This window comes from Odocoileus virginianus, chromosome 26 (assembly GCF_023699985.2).
Source record: "Odocoileus virginianus isolate 20LAN1187 ecotype Illinois chromosome 26, Ovbor_1.2, whole genome shotgun sequence".
Taxonomy (NCBI): domain Eukaryota; kingdom Metazoa; phylum Chordata; class Mammalia; order Artiodactyla; family Cervidae; genus Odocoileus; species Odocoileus virginianus.
Genome location: NC_069699.1, coordinates 19,319,163 through 19,338,042, shown reverse-complemented (window position 1 = coordinate 19,338,042; position 18,880 = coordinate 19,319,163). Strand labels below are relative to the sequence as shown.

Here is an 18,880-nt window from a genome sequence, read left to right as displayed (position 1 = left end):
ACCAGTGATCTTCTTAGATCATTATGCATATTCCTGGGTAACAGAATAAAATACATAAGTTTAGGCAGTGCTTGTTTTAAAGACTTGGTCAGTAGCCAAAGTGATCCTCATTTATCTAATGAGTTATTGTCTGAGTCCCTGCAGTTACGAGATTGCTCAGAACGGCGAAAGTTGTCATAATGTGAGAACATGAACTTGCAAATGGAGTGCTTATATAATTAACCCCCATTCAGACATCCCCCTCACTTAACACTGGCATCTCCCCCTGCCCATCGCTTCGCCATCCTTGTCTGTTGGTCTCTCCCTGATTGCCGAATGTTCTACATTTGACAATACAATGCAAATCAATTGCAATGTGAAGTTCCAACCTGGCAAAAGATGCAAGATTGCGTGAACACGATGCTGAAGAAGTGTTTCAATCTTGTACAAAAGCTGGAGACAGATAACGAATTGCCAGAGTTAGGACCAGTCACTGTTGATGAAGAGGAAATTGGGTGCTTTCCCAGAGGGAACTGTTAGGGAAACTGACAAAATTCTCAAAGAATTTTGCCAAAGCGACCCTCTTTCTGACTGTGGTGTGAAAGTCAATCCAAACTAAGGGATGTTGCAGTGTACTCTCATAATCTTGTTGGGAATATTGCCCCCCACCCAAAGTAGTTTGATTCATTCATGCATTCTTTAATGCATCCTAAATATGATTGAGTGATGACAAATTCTGTTAAATGTAAGATGAAGTAGAATTATATTCATAAGTTTTAGTTTCTAGATAAAAATCACTCAATTCTTCATGAATTTGGGGCCTATGAAATTTGGGTCCCTAATTGAGATGAATGCAATAAAAGTGGGCTTTCTCCATGAGCTTCTTGGTTAATTATCTGATCTTCCCCAGCGTGTTGTGTCCTGCCCTTCTTAGCCAGCTTGTCGGTAGCTTGGTTCTCAGTTAGCAAGCCAGACGGCAGACTTGAGCATCTTTTGGAGATAATTTCTCATCTGTTTCCTGCCATTTGCCTTTATATGGTGTTTGTTGTGTTGGTTTTGCTGCTCTTTCAACTTCTCTCTGTTTTCCTTTCCTACAGCTGTGTGTTTTGCATTTGAAGACCATCATGCTATCAGGGTACATGTATTTAGCATGTTGATACAGCATGTTCATTCATTTGTGTTCTCATTTTTATATGATATTTTATTATATGAATAAATTCATGCTCATTGGAAATAATTTGTCAATACTCACAAGTACCGCTAAATAGAAAACTGGAATCACCTGTAATCCCGCCTCTCAGAGAAAACCACTAATGATGTTTTAATGTTTGCTGTGTATCCTTTAGACATTAATGTTGCTGATAAAAAGTGGATCATAGAGTCCATACTATTGTTTAGCCATTTTTTTTACACTTGTAATGTAGACACCTTTCCATGTTGTCGAATGTACTTTTTGCATCCTATTTTAAAACATATGGAATGATTCCTTGGGTAGCATAAGGATCATCTCACAGAGCGGGTGGGAAGGATGTTATGTCTTTGTTATTTCTCTGTTTTCCGCGTCAGGGTCTAATGCTTCAGGTAACCGTTGGGCAATGTCTAATAACTTGAGGCACATACCAGACGGCGCTGAGGTTACTGTAACCCAGCGTAGTCTGTGGTCATGCCTCAGGTCAGAAATGAATGTTCCTACCCTCCCGCGGTCGCCTCCGGCCCCGGCTGCTCACCGGGGCTGTGCTTCCGTTCCAGGACATCGTCTCGGCCCTGGAGGACCGTCTCCGGCCCCTGGTGCAGGCCGAGTTATCTGTGCTGGTGGATGTCCTCCACCGGCCCGAGCTGCTCTTCCCGGAGAACACAGACGCCAGGAGGAAGTGTGAAAGCGGGGGCTTCATCTGCAAGTAAGCAGCCCCTCCCGCCACCGTGCTCGCTGGGGCAGAACCCGATGACCAGACGCAGCACTGGTTCCCGGGGAAGGCGGGGCTGGCCTGCTATTGGAGGAAAACAATACGGTCTAGTGCGGGGTCCGTTCTGACGTTCCAAAGGAAGTGTGTAGGTGCAGTCCTACTTACGACCCTGGTGTTTGCTGACAGCTTCTCCTTTGAGAGCTGCACGCCTGGTCGCTCATCTTCCACTCACCACATGCGGGCAGGATGCCCGCTGTGGACTGGCATACAGACTCCAACAGTCACGGCCCCCAAATCCTCAGAAAGCTCAGACCTACCAGGGCCTCACAGTCTTCTCCCAGCAGCTTTGTAGCTTCTTGTTTTATGCCGTGGGGCATAATCTGAAGAAGCAACTGGTCCCGTGACCAGAGATCGTTGATTTTCACCCTAAGGTTGGATGGTTGGTTAGCTTGAGCGTGAACTCCGCTGCTTTTTTATTTTTCCGGGCCCGTCAAAGGGTAAGACGGGATAAACAGAACGATGCGTTTGCCCCAACCATCATACTCTTGAAGTTCTTTTTTTTTTTTTTTTTTTGTTTACACTGCTGGCATATTTTTTTTACACTGCTGACGTATTTTGGCCACATCACTGACAATCCTCAGTGGGTAAATAACTGCATTCCATAAACAGCAGTTTTGAGTGGGCCTGTTTGCTGCTGCTGACCAGCAGGTGTCGCTATTGAGACACCGACCGGCTGTTAGTGAAGGCACTGCCCGGAAGTCTGTTTTAAGTCTGGGAGCCTTTGGTAAATATTAGTCCATCAACAGACTAGTTACAATAAGTTTGTTTGTTTGTTTTTAATGTAAAGGTTGTTTCAGGGATGTCATCCGTGGTTCTCCCCTCCATGCAGGTTAATCAAGCACACTAAACAGCTGCTGGAGGAGAATGAGGAGAAACTCTGCATTAAGGTCCTTCAGACCCTCAGAGAAATGATGACCAAAGACAGAGGCTATGGAGAAAAGGTACTGCCTTTTATTTTCATCTGAAAACCAGGTGTTGCTATGAGATAGAAGCAGACTGGGGGCACTTAGAAATCCACCTTAGTTCAGGCGTATTGACAGGAGGGGTAACTTAAAAAAAAAATCTATTCATCTTTCCCTGAAGGTAATTAAATCATATGACTCTCTTTAGAGTCATATACACTTGGGTTTCTCTTTTAGGCTGCTTGCCGTACCATCTATATTCAGGAAAATAAGAACAATAAGATTTTCCATCTGTTTAAATTCCCAGTGAGAATGCAGATGCCTCTTGTGTACCAAGGTGTGTGTGTTCCTGAGTTTTGGGTTCCAGCTGAGCATACCTGTGGGTTTACTTGCTTCTTTCTGGTGAGATGTTACACAATCCTCCCAGTGTATGAAGAAACTGCCTCCAGGTCTAACTGGAATGAAGACGGACAGACATGTCACCTTTTCTGACTGAGATTGGGAAACGGACCATCCCTGGGAGCTGAGACTTAGCACATGCAGTGAGCCATGACGTACAGAAAACAGCCGTCACACCCCTGGTTTTGGTCCAAATGGGATAAAAAGAGCCCCATTGCTCTTGCTTTCTGCCCCCAGTGAAAAACAGGGCCTGAATTTAAGTCTCACCAGTCTTCTTTGAAGGCAATAATTTTCATTTACTATCTGAAGCCACTTTTATCAGCTTTTTCTGAGTAGGTAAATGTACTGATAGCATTGACTTATCAAATACATAGTTAAATAACTTTTATTCATCTCTGTGAAGAAGGCTTGATAATTAAATCACAGCCTCACTTGTCAAAAGAGATGGTGACTAGATTCTTGCACGTCTAAAACACTGTCAGAATCTTGCTTTCTAGCCTAAGCAGTGTCTGTCCTTAATATTAGAGCAGTTCAACATGTGAGGATCTTTGGATAAGAGCAAATAAAACAGAAAGGCACACAGTCCTTTTTGCAGTTTACATTCCTCCACTGGCCCCAAACCACAATGCTTTTAAACATCAATCTAAACTTGTAAAATGTACAAATTCAAACTTGAATAAATGTTACTTAGAAAATAAGTGTTTATAACTCAGGAGGAATTTCGTGGTGGAAATATGCCAGAGTAGAGTTTATAAATACAAAAGCAAGGAACGCTGGTACAAATAGGAAGTAATGAGACAACCAGTCTGCACTGTGTAGACACCCAGGTAGGTCCTGCCCTTTATAAGGTGAGGAGGACAGTAAGAGAGAATACACTTATCAGATAAGTAAATAATAACCATTTATTCCACAGGATGTTTGTTTTTCTTCGAGTGAACTTTAAGAAGTGTTTTTTAAAAACTGACTCTAGTTAAAGACATTCACTTTCCCTAATAAGATAAGCTCTACCAAAGGGACCTTAGCCAGCTGTGAATTTATTTGTACCTTGGGGGCAGAAAACACGATTTGAAAATGTGGAGACCACTGTTTTCTCCTCTTGAGAATGTCTGTTTCTTTCTCTAGCCAAGATCCTTCAGGTAAGCTTTGTGTCCATCCTCCAGTGAACTCTGTAAGCTGTGCTTATACTTTCAAGTGAGTTTTCTTTTTAGAACATGTAAAGTATAAGTACAAGGAGTTGGTTGAGAGTCTGTTGCTAGGCAGAAAAGTCCACAGCGGTCTTCAGGGCTGTGTGGAACGTGTGCATCCTGCTGCCTTTCCGTCCCCATGGAGGGCCAGCAGTGAGAACACCGTCATGGCCCCTGGGGACACGCTCCAAGATGCTGTCCCCCTGCCTGTGAGAAAGCTTGTGGAGAGCCAGGGCTTCGAATGCAGGTCGTTGTGAAAGAGTTACGAGGGTTGAGAAGAGCTTCTGAGGTTGCAGCTCAAATCCCTCCTCATCTGGTGAAGAAATTAGTCACCTCCTAGCAGAGAGAGGCTTGGAGGCAGGATGACAGTTCCTTCCCGTTGGGCTGGAGCTGTCATCCCCTGGTCAAAGTGAAAATACTAGAAGCAAGTACGAGAAATGCTCTGCCACCAAGGAAGACATTCTAGAAACCTGTGCTAGTCAGCAGCCCCGCAGCGACTGCACAGACACGCCATGCTTCTGGCCCCAGGCTCGGACTGCGGGGAGAGGCTGCTTAACCCTTCACTTTAAAAGGGGGCAGGGGGGCGTTAAATGATTGGTGTTTCTTCCAGTTTCGTTGTTAGTTTACACTCTGTCCCGTTTTACAAAGGCTTTTGGAAAATGCCTTTGATGGGTCACTGGCTGCCACTGTTTGAGTAAAGAGGTACAACATACGGGATGAGCTTTCACGGGTGGGAAGAACCCAGATCCAAAGAACTAACCTTTCTTAGGCAAACCAGTGGGGGGTGTTGCTCAGTCGCCAAGTCATGTCTGATCCTGCGACCCCATGGACTGCAGCATGCCAGGCTTCCCTGTCCCTCACAGTGGGTGTTAGTCGATGAAGTAAATGAAGTGTCCTGTGAACTGGGTGCTCAGGACACAAAGGCAAGTGTGAATGCCCTTTCTGTCACCTTGGCCTACTTTTCCTATTTGTTGCCTTTTAAGGGGAGCTTGTCCCATGACTAACACCCTTCTGAGATGTCCAGAGTTGTTCTGTTTCCCCGCCCTCTCCTGAGTCTTCACAGTCATCTGTTCTGGTCTCTGGGGCCCTCCCATCACCTGTGGTTTGGATCAGGCCTTAAGAGTCGTATCTGTGAGAAGCCAGTGGTCAGCCCACTTGTCCCAGTCCTAAGACGTGCCCGTCCAAGGACTGTGACATGTGCTGGAAATGTGGGGGCTAGGCAAAGAGGATGGTGACAAAATTTAAATCGTGATCATTTAGAAATTAAATAAATTATCTTTTACTGTTGTGTCTCCAAATGGGCCAGCAATATTTACCAGAGAACGGTATTAATATATAATATTAGACAGTATAATATAGTGGAATATTAAAAAGGATCACCAGAATAATGATGGAATACATTTTCATGTGATTCTTGTGTCTTTCTCACCAATGTATTCAAAGTTAATAAACTATAAAAGCAGGGCTTTGCAACCATTCTGTGTGTGCAAGGCCTAGCCAACTCTGCTTTAAATCTACAGATTTAACCATGTTTAAAAAAAATAGTTACCTCCCATCGCTAAACATCTCTAAGATTTAACCTGACTATCTCTATAATTCATAGAATATATTCATGGCCCTAGACCCTGCTTGAAGAGAAAGCATAATTATTTTATATATTGGCTGCTCTATTACCTACTGTACAATTTTTATTAAGATATTTTTGATTTAAAAGTCACAGAGTTTTGGAAAGAAATTCAGAGGCCAACAGTTAATATGAAAGAATATCTCAATTTATTTAAAATCCATTTTTCTTCTGAATAATGGTACCTGTTACACTACTAGAGAGGTTTTGACCTCAAGTAATGTCAGGATTTTCATTTCTTATGAATTGTCAATCCCCTGTTAATTACTAGTGCTTCTTTTCTCTAGGCAAATAGCCTATTAACATTTTCAGCTACCACTGTTTCTAGTAGGAGTTTAAATTCACAAAATGAACTAAATATTAGTGGAACATAATAAAAAAAATCAAGGATCCTCCATCTATCATTAAACATGCATAATTGTCATTAATCCTCTTGTTTTTTCTTTCCCTTGAACTTGATGCTAATAAATCATTTCATTGTTCCTAATATCACTCAGGTAGGCACTAATCACCTTGGAGGAATCTAGTCTCTTTAATGAATAGTATCAGGATTTGGAATATCTGGGCTGGGGAACATGTTAGTCTCACTGCTTGCTTAAATTGAAGCTGGGTCTGATTTATCCCAGTGGTAGTTTGGACGCAAGACACCCCCCCAGCCCCCATTCAGTGGTATAATGAGTCCAAAGAGAGAATTTTCTCCTAAGCTGAGTTGATAGGAGTTTAGCTTTTAACCCGACTCTGTTCCATCCTTTTCTGAAAGGATATGGTTCTTGATCGGGGATCTTGCCCTTGTTCACAGCTCAGTTCAAGAGTTTTCTCTACAAGGGAGTACAAAGGTGCCTTTCAGGTCTCTTGGTTCAGTGACCTATGAGGTTTTTTGTTGGGTTTTTTCCTTGGTCACACTGTGTGGCATGAGGGATCCTAGATGCCCAACCAGGGTTCGAACCCACACCCCTTGTATTAGGAACATGGAGTCTTAACCACTGGACCACCAGGGAAGTCCCGACCTGCGAGGTTTGATACCTGGCATGTAAACAAAGTGTGGCAGCATCCTGCTTGAGATGTCAGGATGCAGTGGTGTCCGGAATGCCCACACCTCTCAAGATGGTTGCATTGTAACGATGCTCCAACCCGAGTCAGCGATGAGAAATACAGTGACAAAGCTTCTAACACTTAGCTCGCTTGTATTTCCTGTTCTAACATTGCCTTCTTTTTCTCCCCCCTTTTTTCTTTTCCAGCTCATCTCCATTGATGAATTGGATAATGCTGAGGTCCTAATTTCATTTTTTTTTAAGTGTCCCATGGTGATGTGTCCATGACCCTCTCCCAGCGAACTCTGTGACCTGTCCCCTAGTCTATGCGGCATCTAGTATCTGACTATGTAGCATGCCTCTGGGAGTGAGTCAAGTCCTTCGTGTCTGTGTTAGCGTTTCCCATGAGTTTGTTTGCCGTTTGTCCTTGGAGCCCATCTGAGTCTAGATAAATTTTCTAAACTGTGATAAAATTTCGATCATTCACTGTCTAGAAGCTCAGCTGAATTTGTGGTTGGCGCTGGCAATTAACAGATCTCTGAAGCTCAGTGTTGATGCTTCTCTGTCTCTATGTGAAGCACTCATGCAAAAAGAAGTAACTGTATGGGTATAGTTTGCAAGTAGTGAAAGAAAAAAACAAACCACTGCTCTCTTGGTCTGCATGTTGGAAAGTGTTAAGTGTGAGGGGATCATAGAAAATTTTGTCCAAGTGCAGAGGGAATTCTACAGCGATCTCGAGACTTCTCAGCTGCTGGCTTACAGTGGAATTCAGAATATACTATATCCTTGGCTTCTCAATTCTAGGAAAACCACCTAGAGACCAAGAAACTGAAATGTTATCTGATGGTTTCTATACTTAGGTATCAAATTAATTTCATTTACTCAGAAATTACCCTGGAAAAAAAAAAAAAAAAGAAATTACCCTGGAGACTCATGAGTGGCCATCTTGTTTGGGATTTGAGGGCCTCCTAAATATTTTCTCTCTTGTAAATATTTTTCAAGATTTCTTGCCACATCTATAGTATGTGATACATGTTTGGTAATTGATAATGGAAAGGATTAATTGGGGGAATTAATATATGTAATTGAGGGAGTCTAATTGCTTGGGAAAGGGAGGCACATTGGAAAAAAATTTTGTCTGACTTAAAAATTAATTTTCTGGTCTACTTCTTTAGATATCTGCTTGTTCTTTTGGTAAACCAATGGATACCTTCTTTTGATGGAATAGAATACAAAAATAGAATATAAGCCCTGCTCTATTAGCTACCACCAGAATTTCAGAAATACTAAGAGAGGGTTCAGATACCCCTAAGGAGAATTTGCATCACAGACTTTAAAAATGAAAGCGACATGAGTGGTTATGAATTTGGTCAGGTCCGTCAGGAATGGAGGAGCTCAGAGAGGTTAAATGCGTGGTCTTAGTTCACACAGCTAGATAGCTGGCAAGGCAGAGCTAGCACTGTGGGCTCAGCTGCTGGCCTGGAGCTCTTACTGTTCAACCACAGGAGATTCTGTAAGCTCAGGCTTTTCCTTAAATCGATCAGCATGAACAGGTGAGGAGGCCATGCTTCTCTGGGGTGAATAGAATGTGAGAAAAACAGCAGGTTGTCCAGGGGTTTAACTCCTTTAACTACAGTGATTTTTGTGACTTCCTGTTTAGTCCTCATTCTTCCGTGTTATTTGTTTGCCAGCAAAACATCTAATGCTGAAGCTTCATGTTGGCAGCCTTCGACTCTTCTTTCTACCTAGAGTTTTAAAGGCTTCCCTGATGTGAATTTTTCCTCTAGAATATTGAGGTTGAGGTCCTATTTATTTAAATACAGATGAAGTCAGGAAAGGAAAGCCTTCCCTTATCGGAGTCTGCAGGGTTATTAATACACTGTTTTGCACCATAGTAATCATTTGATGTGTTTGCTTGCTCAAGATAGAACTTGGGTCTCCTGGCTGGGAGTTTATTGCTCGCTTATGGAAAGATTCCACAGTTGGAGCAGGTGTGTTTATAATTATACGCTAGGAAATAGAATACTGTCTGTTTATAAAAGAAGAATGTTCTGGCAGCCCCTTGGATTCTTTGAAAATTCCCTGAGGAAGCAACTGTGGATCCCCTCTCTGTTGTTACCCCTGGCAACCATCAGTGCCCTGGGACATCAACACTGTCCCCAGGCCCTCAGGCTGTTGGATCTGGCCTTCTAAGCAGAGATGCCTGATCGCCTTTTATCATCCCTGGCTGTTCTGGAAATGAGGCAGCTCCCGAGGCCTCCCCTGCCAAGCCTTCTGTCCATGTGTGCGGGTGGAAATCAGCAGCCCACAGCTGGAGTTCTGCAGCAACTCCATTAAGAAACTCAATGAGAGTTCACGCTGGCCCACGTTACGGGCAAGGCCTCCCACCTAAAAATTGTAAACCAGCACTGCAGACTTGAACCCTGCCGAAGAATAGCCCCTGAGCCAGGGTATGACATGTCTGGAAGAGCCACGATCCCCGGGATGGGGAGGGACACTCCTCTTCAGTGATACAGGCCTCTTGGGCTTTGTCAGAGAAGAGGCGCGTGAACTGCTTGGGAAAATAGCACAGCATCTTCTGAGTCTCTGTGTGTACTCTGAGAAAGGGTGAAGTGAGGACAGAGTCCCTCTCTGAAGAGTGCACGGAGGAGGGCTTCTCGGCTATCTCCTGGAGTGAAATTTCATTTGAAACCAGAGAGAGGAGGGTTTCCTTTTTTGTTTGTTCTATTATGACGATCATTACTTTTGTTGTTGTTGTTGCACATCAAGAGGGAAGGTCTCCATCATTACCACCTGATTTTCCCTTTTTCTTGGGGTGCAGGAAGAGGACAGATGAGGGGAGAGGTATAGAATGTTTCTGTCACCCCCAGAAAGAAAACACCCCATGACCCATTCTTGGCTTTAAACAGACACCGATGACTGCTCAAGACATTAGTTTATCTAACATTTGATTGCCTGTTCCATTCCAGGTGCTTTGCTAGGGCTTTTGGATCCAGCGGTCCCCCAAATAGGCAGTGTCTGCCCTCCTGGAGTTTATGGTTTTCCCAGGGCAACAGACAGTATTACGAGCCAGTATTAACTGGGACATGTAGGAAGGTAAAGTACAGGGAAGCATGTTGTTGTTGTTCAGTCACTAGGTCAAGTCTGACTCTGTGACCCCATGGACTGCAGCATGCCAGGCTTCCCTGGCCTTTACTATCTCCTGAAGTTGCTAAGATTCATGTCCATTGAGTCAGTGATGCTATCTCTAACCATGTCATCCTCTGTCACCGCCTTTTCCTCCTGCCTTCAATCTTTCCTAGCATCAGGGTCTTTTCTAATGAGTTGGCTCTTCACCTGACGTGGCCAAAGTTTTGGAGCTTCAGCATCAGTCCTTCCAATGAGTATTCAGGGTCGATTTCCTTTAGGATTTGGGTCATGAGAACATGGGTCACAAGAATATGTAATTTAGGGACTTGTACCTGAGCAAGGAGGTCAGTTCACACCGGGCGAGGACCACTGTCAGGTGAGCCTGTTAGTGACTCACTGCAATGGAGAAGCGAGATTGGCGCTCCCACTCCTTAAGGTGGCTGCAGCCTGCCTGTATCTACCAGTATCGAGTCCTTGGCTTCTGCCACCTTGCCACCAAGAGTTGCCTCTGCAAGCAAGGGAGGGCCCTGTCAATAATAAAATTCAGCAGGGGGGCGAGTGGGGGGAGAGAACACCGAAACACAAGAATTATTCAATTTCACCTTCAGGGGGCGTTCTCATGACGTCCAAGCCAGAGTGGAGGTGTCCTACTTTTTTACATCGCTGTGAACTGCTGGGTTGGGCACCTGCCAACATTCAGGCGGCAGTTACATAAGAGCTTCTTTTTTTCCTGGAATTTAGGCTCGCTGCTGATGTGTGACCTTCAACAGTAATTGCCAATAAATGCAGCGGGCTGTTTACTGTTAGACACTGGCAATGCTGGAGCAAGCGAGCTCAACTCAGAGCATACAGAGGCTATTGCAGAATCTCCGGAAGTTTTTTGTTTTCTCTTTTCTTTTTCTTTTCTTTTTTTTAATGCTGAGATGATTCCATAATGATCGAAGTTGGATAATTCAGTCAAGTCAGAATGCGTTTTTAAAAAAATGATTTTCACTTTTGGGTTCAGTTCTGATGAACTTGTTTAAAATATAGGTAAAACTGCATCATCAGAGCCAAATAATGTCTATTTCTTGTTTCCGAAAGCCAGTGCCATCAGTAAAGGGTATTATGCTAGCTGATGTGAAGATTCAAAGTTGTCCTGCTAAAATGCTAGGTAACCTCTCTCTGCTCAGTTTTCTTTCAGGTGTCCTGTTCTCTTAATGTGATTTGCAAAGACTTGTGAAAGGCAGCAGACATATTTGCAAACCCATCGTCTGTTTGTTTATTTTTTCCCTCCTCTGAGATGGAGTGGGTGAAAAGGAGCTGAAGACTGATTCATGGCATTGGAGATGATAAATCCTCTTTGCTGCGCTGAGAATTCGGTCTATAATACAGTCTCATTTCATTATTGTTGTTGTTTTTTCTTGTTGCTTTAGATATAAGGTTGGGTTGTTGATTGGATGTTCAGTCTCATTTCTTAAACTGTATTCAGTGTCTGCTAGGGGTAGTCCATGAAAGGAAGACATCTTATTTCAAAGGAAGATTCTAGAAGCCTCGGGGTAGGATCCTTGTTGATGACAGCAGGAAACAGTGTCTAAGTGGCTGTGTTGTGTGCTGGCCTGTATCGGGCACACACTGATGTCTGCATGTATGTATATGCGGTAGTGGGAATGTGAGTGTGTGCGCCTGGCCTCACGCCACAGATAGGAACCCTGGGAAGCCTGCGGGCTTCTTTTTATTTACGAATGACAAGGTATAACTTCCCTTCATTTGTGGTAGAAATTTATCCCTGAGTAAAATGGAAGGTACATTATGTACAGAAAGTGACCGTTTCAGCATCTCTGGCATGAATCTACTTGCTACTCTAGTGCTGTAGTTAGGATAACCAGTTGGGATTCTCTGACTTGAGATTCATTTTTTAATTTCTGCTCCAAAGCCAGTCATTTGAAATCTTTTCTTCTGTGAAATTTGATCTTGCTAACCTTGTCTAAAAGCTCTGGGAAGACTTAAAATCCAAGAAAAAAAAATGTGAAGAGGCAACGGAGGGCAATAGTCAGTTTCTAAGTTCAAAACCAGATAGAATCAGATCACTGCCAGTCAACTATTGGTTTGGAGAGACTTCACCTTGACTGGAGGTGTCCGCATCTCAATATACTGACTGATCCTGGGGTGAGGTGGTAAAAGACAAGACGTGGGAAACATAGGCATACTCCTTTTCTCAGAACAGTCTCCATTACCATGTGGTCACTGAGCGTGATCTTTCATGTTAAAAAAAAAAAAGTGACTTTGATAATAAAAATGTGCCGAGAAAATCAGTTCATTCATTTACTAGAACTATGCTTTGCTTTGGGTAGTATGTATATGTATGTATGCAGCTTATATAGTTATGATTTGAACATATATGGCTTATTAATATGCTTATCTTTTCCAAATTGTGGTTGACTGCCATAAAGAGCCAATCCTCCCAGAAATACAACTGAAATCCTCTTAGGAGGAAGTGCTAATAGAAGCCGTTGGTTATTTTGCCAAATTATATGCCCGGCTTGGTTTGGCCTTTTCCATGCCTGAAATCATTCTGTGTTCTATTGGGTTGTGTTATTTAGGGAAGTAAGCTGTTTTGATATTACGGAATAAAGTTTACTGAAAATATACCAAACGTAACTTAATGTTTTAGTTGGAAGGAATCCTTATAATAACTGCTCCAGTCTCCTTGAACTACAGGTCAGAAGGTGGAAGCCCAGAAAGGTTCAGTGACTGGCTGAGAGTCACACAGCACCAGTCCCTCCATAAGCCACCATCAAGCAATACCCATCCATTGTTCTTGATTTTTCCATTCTTTTTTTATGAATGGGTGACATTAAAAAATTGTCCTTCTGTGTAAATAATGGTTCTTGAAGAAGCAAAAATTTTCTATTTTCTCAGATGTCTTCCTGTAACGTTCTAGGAGAAAAGGTCGTTAATCTTAATTTTCATTTCAAAAATTAAGCACCAATATGCCAGCAGTTTAGGGAGGCAGTTGAGTACCAGTACAATCATAAAACATACCAGAAACCACTGGTCTCTTGAGTGCTTAAAAAACAACTCTGTGAACATTCTGAAAGAATTCAAGATGCTTCTTTAGACATAAGGGATATCAAACAAGAGAATTTTAAAAAGACACACGAGTTCCACTCCATCTCGTTCTTTAACCATTATTTTGATTGGCAAGGCAGTAAGAGGGTAGCTGTGTGGCTTCCTGTAGTAAATCCATGTCTGTAATCCTTTTGTTCTAATCGTATAGAATCGGTATGAAGGATATGTTGGTGGAATGTGGCCAAAGCTGACTGTAAATGATAGTGCTTTTCTCCATCTGTGTCTCCGACTGCTCCAAAGCACATGGGAACTTGCCTTCATTCTTCTTTTCCTCGTGTGTCCTTTCTGCACTGAGGGGCAGATGGCACGTGTGTGCACAACTTTACTTCCTCAGCCCAAAGCCTGCAGAACGCAGGGGTGGGGTTAAAACGCAGTCTTGGATCATGATATCATTTGTATTATCTGGAGAACACATTTCCCTGAACCCTGGGTTTGCTTCCCTCACCACACTCAAGTCCTCTCTTAACACCCTGTGCCTCCCGATCCCAACAGGAGGCTAAACACGTTGGAGAGAGAGTTGCTCCTTGAAGCAAGTGGAGTTGCACTCACGTCTGAGGGCTCTTCTGTCCAGAACTGAGTGAGCAACTCTCCACATCTGCCTCTTCGCCCTTCATAAAATAATTTAATCTTTGTGGTTGAAGAGATCCCTTATACCTTTACTTCATTTTACCTGTTGGCAAATAGAGGGGAAAAAAAGAAATTATTAGGTTACAAGATAACAGTCTTATATTAAGAGCATTTTTTCCATCTTGGGGATCACACCATGAAAGGGGTATTGAGTGTTAAGCTGGGTTGTGACCCCACAAGGTTTCCCAGCTCCCACCCCCACCCCACACTTTTAGCACCTGCTCCAGCTCACCACCGGCAGCCGCACTCTGGCCTCGGGAGAGGTCTGCTGTGTTGCTGGAGCCCCGCCGAGGGAGGCCAAGGTCACCTGGTGGCAGTGTGAGCCTTGGCTTCCCTCCACGGCCCCAGACTGCACCTTGAACCCACCAGCCATGCCTGGTGCATGACCGAGGCCCAGGGCGGGGTCCGGCAGTTCCATCCGACATCCGTCTCTGCCCCGAGCATGTGCCCTTCGGTGGCCAGATTCATGGAGCTGCCATCACATGGCGCTGTGGACGTTTTCAGCCGCTGCATGCATCCTCTCCTTGGCTGGTCCTTTTCCTCGGGGCCGTCATCTTGTCTCTCGTTGATGGGTTGGACATAATGAAGTTCAGGAGTCATCAGAGGTGTGGGGTGTCCACTTGGTATGGCAGGGGTGACCGGGGAGCCTGGTATCCCTGGAGCCCCGAGAGAAGTGCGTGGAGGGAGGAGAAACCAGCCAAGAAAGCTGCAGCCAGGAGCCTTCCTTTCTCTTCCCAGAGCTGCCGGAGGGGAGAGACTTTTTCAGTCCCTAAGCCAGAGCCTGGGGTGTCGCCCTCTGATGCAGGGCCAGGATGTGGGGAGAGGAGAGGCTGGGAGGACGCACGTGCCCACTGGAGAAGCTCATCACGGGCAGGCGGTGGTGCAGACCTTGCGGGGCCTTCAAGCCCCCAGGAAGGGGGCTGCTCTGGAGGCCCCTGTGGTCGTTATCCGCCCGCCCTCCCTTCCCTGAGCCCCCGGGGACGTGTGCTGGATCACTTTTCCTCTGTGGGCAACCAGAACATAGATGTGCAGTACCTCTGCCTTTGACATCTTTTATTATTTAAGACATAGTTCCTTCTTGATCAGTGCTAGGCTTTTTCTTTCTTTCATTTAGATGTGTTTCCCCATCTCAGACCAGTCGTCTCTCCCAGCGCAACCACGTTAAGTTCATTTTAGAAGTGAGGGTGTCTTCTGCCCTCCGCAGCTGAGACCCCTTCAGTGGGTGTGACAACCCAGTCATCTCATCGTCAATTCTGTCCCCAAGTGTTGGTCTCGGGACTTCTTTGTGGTCACCAGATGCATGTGCTATAACTAACCTGCTTCCTTTTATTCCCAACTAGCTTCCCCAAGCTCCGGATTCTGAGAACTCCACCGAGGTGTGTGTCGCTCCCCTGTATCTGCGATGCCAGCGAATACAGGCGCTTGTCAATGTTGCCGGTTGGGTGTGAACTGTCATGGTGAAGTGTCTGTCTCTTGGGAAGGTGCAGGAGAGACGTGTCTAGCCTGGCTCGGACCTGATCATTGCTATAATTGGGTGGCCCTTGGTGTAGAAAGTTCTGAGGAGCTTAAGCCACAGTGCCCTTTGGTGAAGGCTCGTGACTCTCTGAAGGTTTTCACACAAAACCCTTCATCTCTGCCTTGGAACGTTTGGCTGAGAAACCCTGGACGGTCCAGACCTTTCTGCTGTTATACAAAACAGAACCTTGGGTCCTGCGTGGAGATGAAGCAGATTTCAAGTTCAGGTTATCTGTGTTATCTTTTGGGTGACGCTGTTGATGAAGGTGTAGTTTCACGGCACGCTGTTTCTGTTCTTCCTGTCGCTAGCTCAGCTTGCTAAATGCGGGACTAGAATTCATTAAGGCATCTAAAGTTACTGAGAAGCTTTTTGGGGGAGGCATCCTTCCAAGGATCAAAATTTACTCTCCGAAAACTGTTCTAGAATCACAGGAGTCAGAGCTAAAACGTGTGCTCAATCTGAAAGGAGATGTTAGAAATGAAACTGATGATCAACGAGCTGAGTTCCAGTGGGCATTCTTTGTAATGATCAGTCCTATAATATTCTAATCAGAGCTCTTCAGCATCGGTAGCCTTGATTAGAATGCTGTGGGCCGGGGCGAAGCGTAGGTCTCACGTATGTGTTGGGAGTGTGTGCACTGACATCCTCATGCATGTGCTGAGCAGTAATCCATGGATGAGTCATACAAGGACCTGCCCGGTTGCATCTTGCATTACAGCCCCTTTTGGGTTCATGTAAATGTACATAACATTGAACTTCATTTTCATAATGTTTGCGGAAAAAAATATTAGCCAGACGTTATTGGTCATGTGCCTGCTCGTTTCACACGGTGCTCTGGGGTTGGGGATGGGCCAATAGTTGAGCAGTAGCTGTCATCATGAGCCCTGGTGTCTGTCTAGGGAAAGCCACCCTCCGGCCTGCGCTCCTTCTGTCTCAGTCCTCACTGTGTGCGCTCTCTGTGTGTTTCATTTGTGACCGATCCTGAAGTTGAGGGTGTCCTAGTGTCGTACTTAAATGGAATTTCTGCCTGCTTAGCAGGAGCTCGAACCGAGTCCACCGCTGAGGCAGCTGGAGGATCATAAAAGGGTACGTAGTCCTGGGAGCTGGGAGCAATGACCACAGCGGAGCTGTGTGTCCTCAGCCACATGCTCTGATGGACACATGGGCAGTTTTTGTCGTCGTTGTCACTGTTGCAGCGTTAATTGGCTCAGAACCAGTCACAGCCTTTTGTATAAATGAAACTAACTGATAGTTCTACATATAATCTACCTCTTCACACACTGCTTCCAGCCAGTCCCCAAATAACAACCAAGTCTCTTGTCACATCTTCTCTTCTTTTGCTGGGTTAGATTTTTCCTTACGTGTAGCCTTAAAAAAAAAAAATTTTTTTTGTAAGTAACTGGTGGTCATTATGGGTAATGTATAGTAAACAAAAAAGTATAATGTAAAACTGTCCATAATTACACTACCTGGCTATAAAGCTGCTAAAGATTTACTGTTTCCTTCTGCTCTCTTTTTTGCACACGTGAGAATATGTGCCAACACACACACATACTTTCATTGTCACTGGGGTTCTTTCAAGTGTACAACGTTTATTCCTTTTGTCATATGATATATGAGTATTTTCATTAACAGTCCTTGAAAGTTACAGCTGCCTAAAGTTCCGGTGATTAACAAGTCTTTTGTAATATTTTGCTTCAAGGGAATGAACCGGTGTGTACACATGTGGATAGATGCATAAAAGGGGAATTTCTAGGCCGAAGGGTCGATACTTTCTTATAGCGCTAAACCATTTCCCAGAAGGCTACGTGTACCATCCACATGCTGACTACTGATGACGTGTTTTACCCATCTTTGGAAAATACCAGATATTCTGGTTCTCTGGGTGTCTTATCATGTGCCAATCACTATGCTAAGACTTTGACATGTGTTCACAGTGTAAATGTTTATAAAGGCTGATGGTGACCCAGTGACACAGCCTGTAGCCCCATTTTGCAGATGAGGAAACTGAAACCCAGCGAGCTTGCATACCTTAGCCAAGTCATGGGGTTAGGAAGTGAGCAGTCATGACAAGAACTGCTGTGAAATTATGGTCATCAGCGTCCTGGAGAATGTTTGCCTGGGCCACCTTTGTTAAGCTCACAAGCTTTCAGTACCTGCAGAGTCCCATCGCTCCTTGGATCCTTTCCTTTTCCTTGCGATGGTTCTTTCTCAAATGGTAACCAAAGATGTGCTTCTAGGAAATTGATAGTCGGCCCTCCCCCACTCCAGCTCCCAGTGCCTCCTGCCTTTCACTGATCAGGGGCACCTTGCCTTCCTGCTTTTTCCACCCCTGCCTGTCCCTCAAGAGTTGTCCTGGGTCCTAGAAGTAGCCAGTAAAGGCACATAGCTGTCCCTTGTGCAGTAAGTTGGATGTTGCCCCAGGGCATGAGCTTTGGAATTAGAAGCTGGGTCAAGCCTGCTTTTGCCAGGTGCTCACTGTGTGATTTGGGGCACTTTTAACTCAGTTCCTCCTGCTGTAAAATGGGGACAAGAGTCTCTGCCCTTTACTGCTCTCTGGACTCTTCTCCAGAACCATGCACTTGAGGCACTTAGCAGGGTGGCTGGACTGGGAGAAGGGATTTCAGTGACCCCAGTGGTCATCTTGCAGACTGAGATATGGCCATGATTTGACAGAAAACAGGAGTAGAAAGAGGAGGGTATTTTTAAGTTGGGGCACTGCCCTAGTGCTGACCAAGGTGTGAGAGGCTCACTGCTCATGTGAGAGACTGATCTTCCCTGAAGCAGCTGACTTTTAAGTGGTTGGAACCTTGGAGCCCAAAGGTCACTTCTCCCCTTTGCGATCTTAACTTTGGTGCCCTGTTCAGTGCTGGGCTGTATATCTCCACACAGTTTATTAGTCACTAGTTTAATGGACAGAATGAAACTCGTGACTTGCAAGGCAGGAACTTGGTTTCTTGCCTCCACATCACTGACCTGCCATTTTCACCGTTTTTCCTTGAAACTTAACTGCAAATAAAACTTTGCCTTTCTTTTCTCAGTCTTGGGTAATCATGCGTGTGGGATTTCTTATCACGACACAAACATCTGATATTTGTTTGCATACTGTAGGTGTAAACTGCTGGGGAGGAAAACTAGTCTTCTTTTGAAAAAAAAAAAAAAAAAGGCAGGGTGGGGGGTGCTGCGTGGCCAAATGTGAGAGCTGGAGATATGATGTTGTTTCGGAAGTGACAGTTTTTGCTTCACTACAATCAGCTCTCTCAACCCTGGTACTCTGTGAATAGCTTAGTGCTGTTGAGTAATTTATATTAAGATGATTAGGAATGCTTTTGTCTGTAGATTTTAATTTTTCCCAAATTAAACCGCGAGCTCAGGAAAATAGAATTTGCCTTGAACCTAAGTTTTCACACTAGA

At 44.5% G+C, this 18,880-nt stretch overlaps 1 protein-coding gene across 9 annotated transcripts in view; it reads left to right on the top strand.

Moving 5' to 3' along the window:
* ITPR1 (inositol 1,4,5-trisphosphate receptor type 1) overlaps positions 1-18,880 on the top strand; it is a 344,659-nt gene that overhangs the window by 211,114 nt on the left and 114,665 nt on the right. For 3 of the 9 annotated variants that reach the window (XM_070455627.1, XM_070455628.1, XM_070455622.1), the window contains 5 exons: positions 1,729-1,877; positions 2,773-2,884; positions 7,291-7,323; positions 15,291-15,326; positions 16,502-16,552. In XM_070455627.1, coding sequence (XP_070311728.1) covers positions 1,729-1,877; positions 2,773-2,884; positions 7,291-7,323; positions 15,291-15,326; positions 16,502-16,552 — 381 coding nt within the window. The remainder of the gene's footprint in view (positions 1-1,728; positions 1,878-2,772; positions 2,885-7,290; positions 7,324-15,290; positions 15,327-16,501; positions 16,553-18,880) is intronic. The other 6 variants (XM_070455630.1, XM_070455624.1, XM_070455631.1 and 3 more) reach the window with 4 other exon arrangements.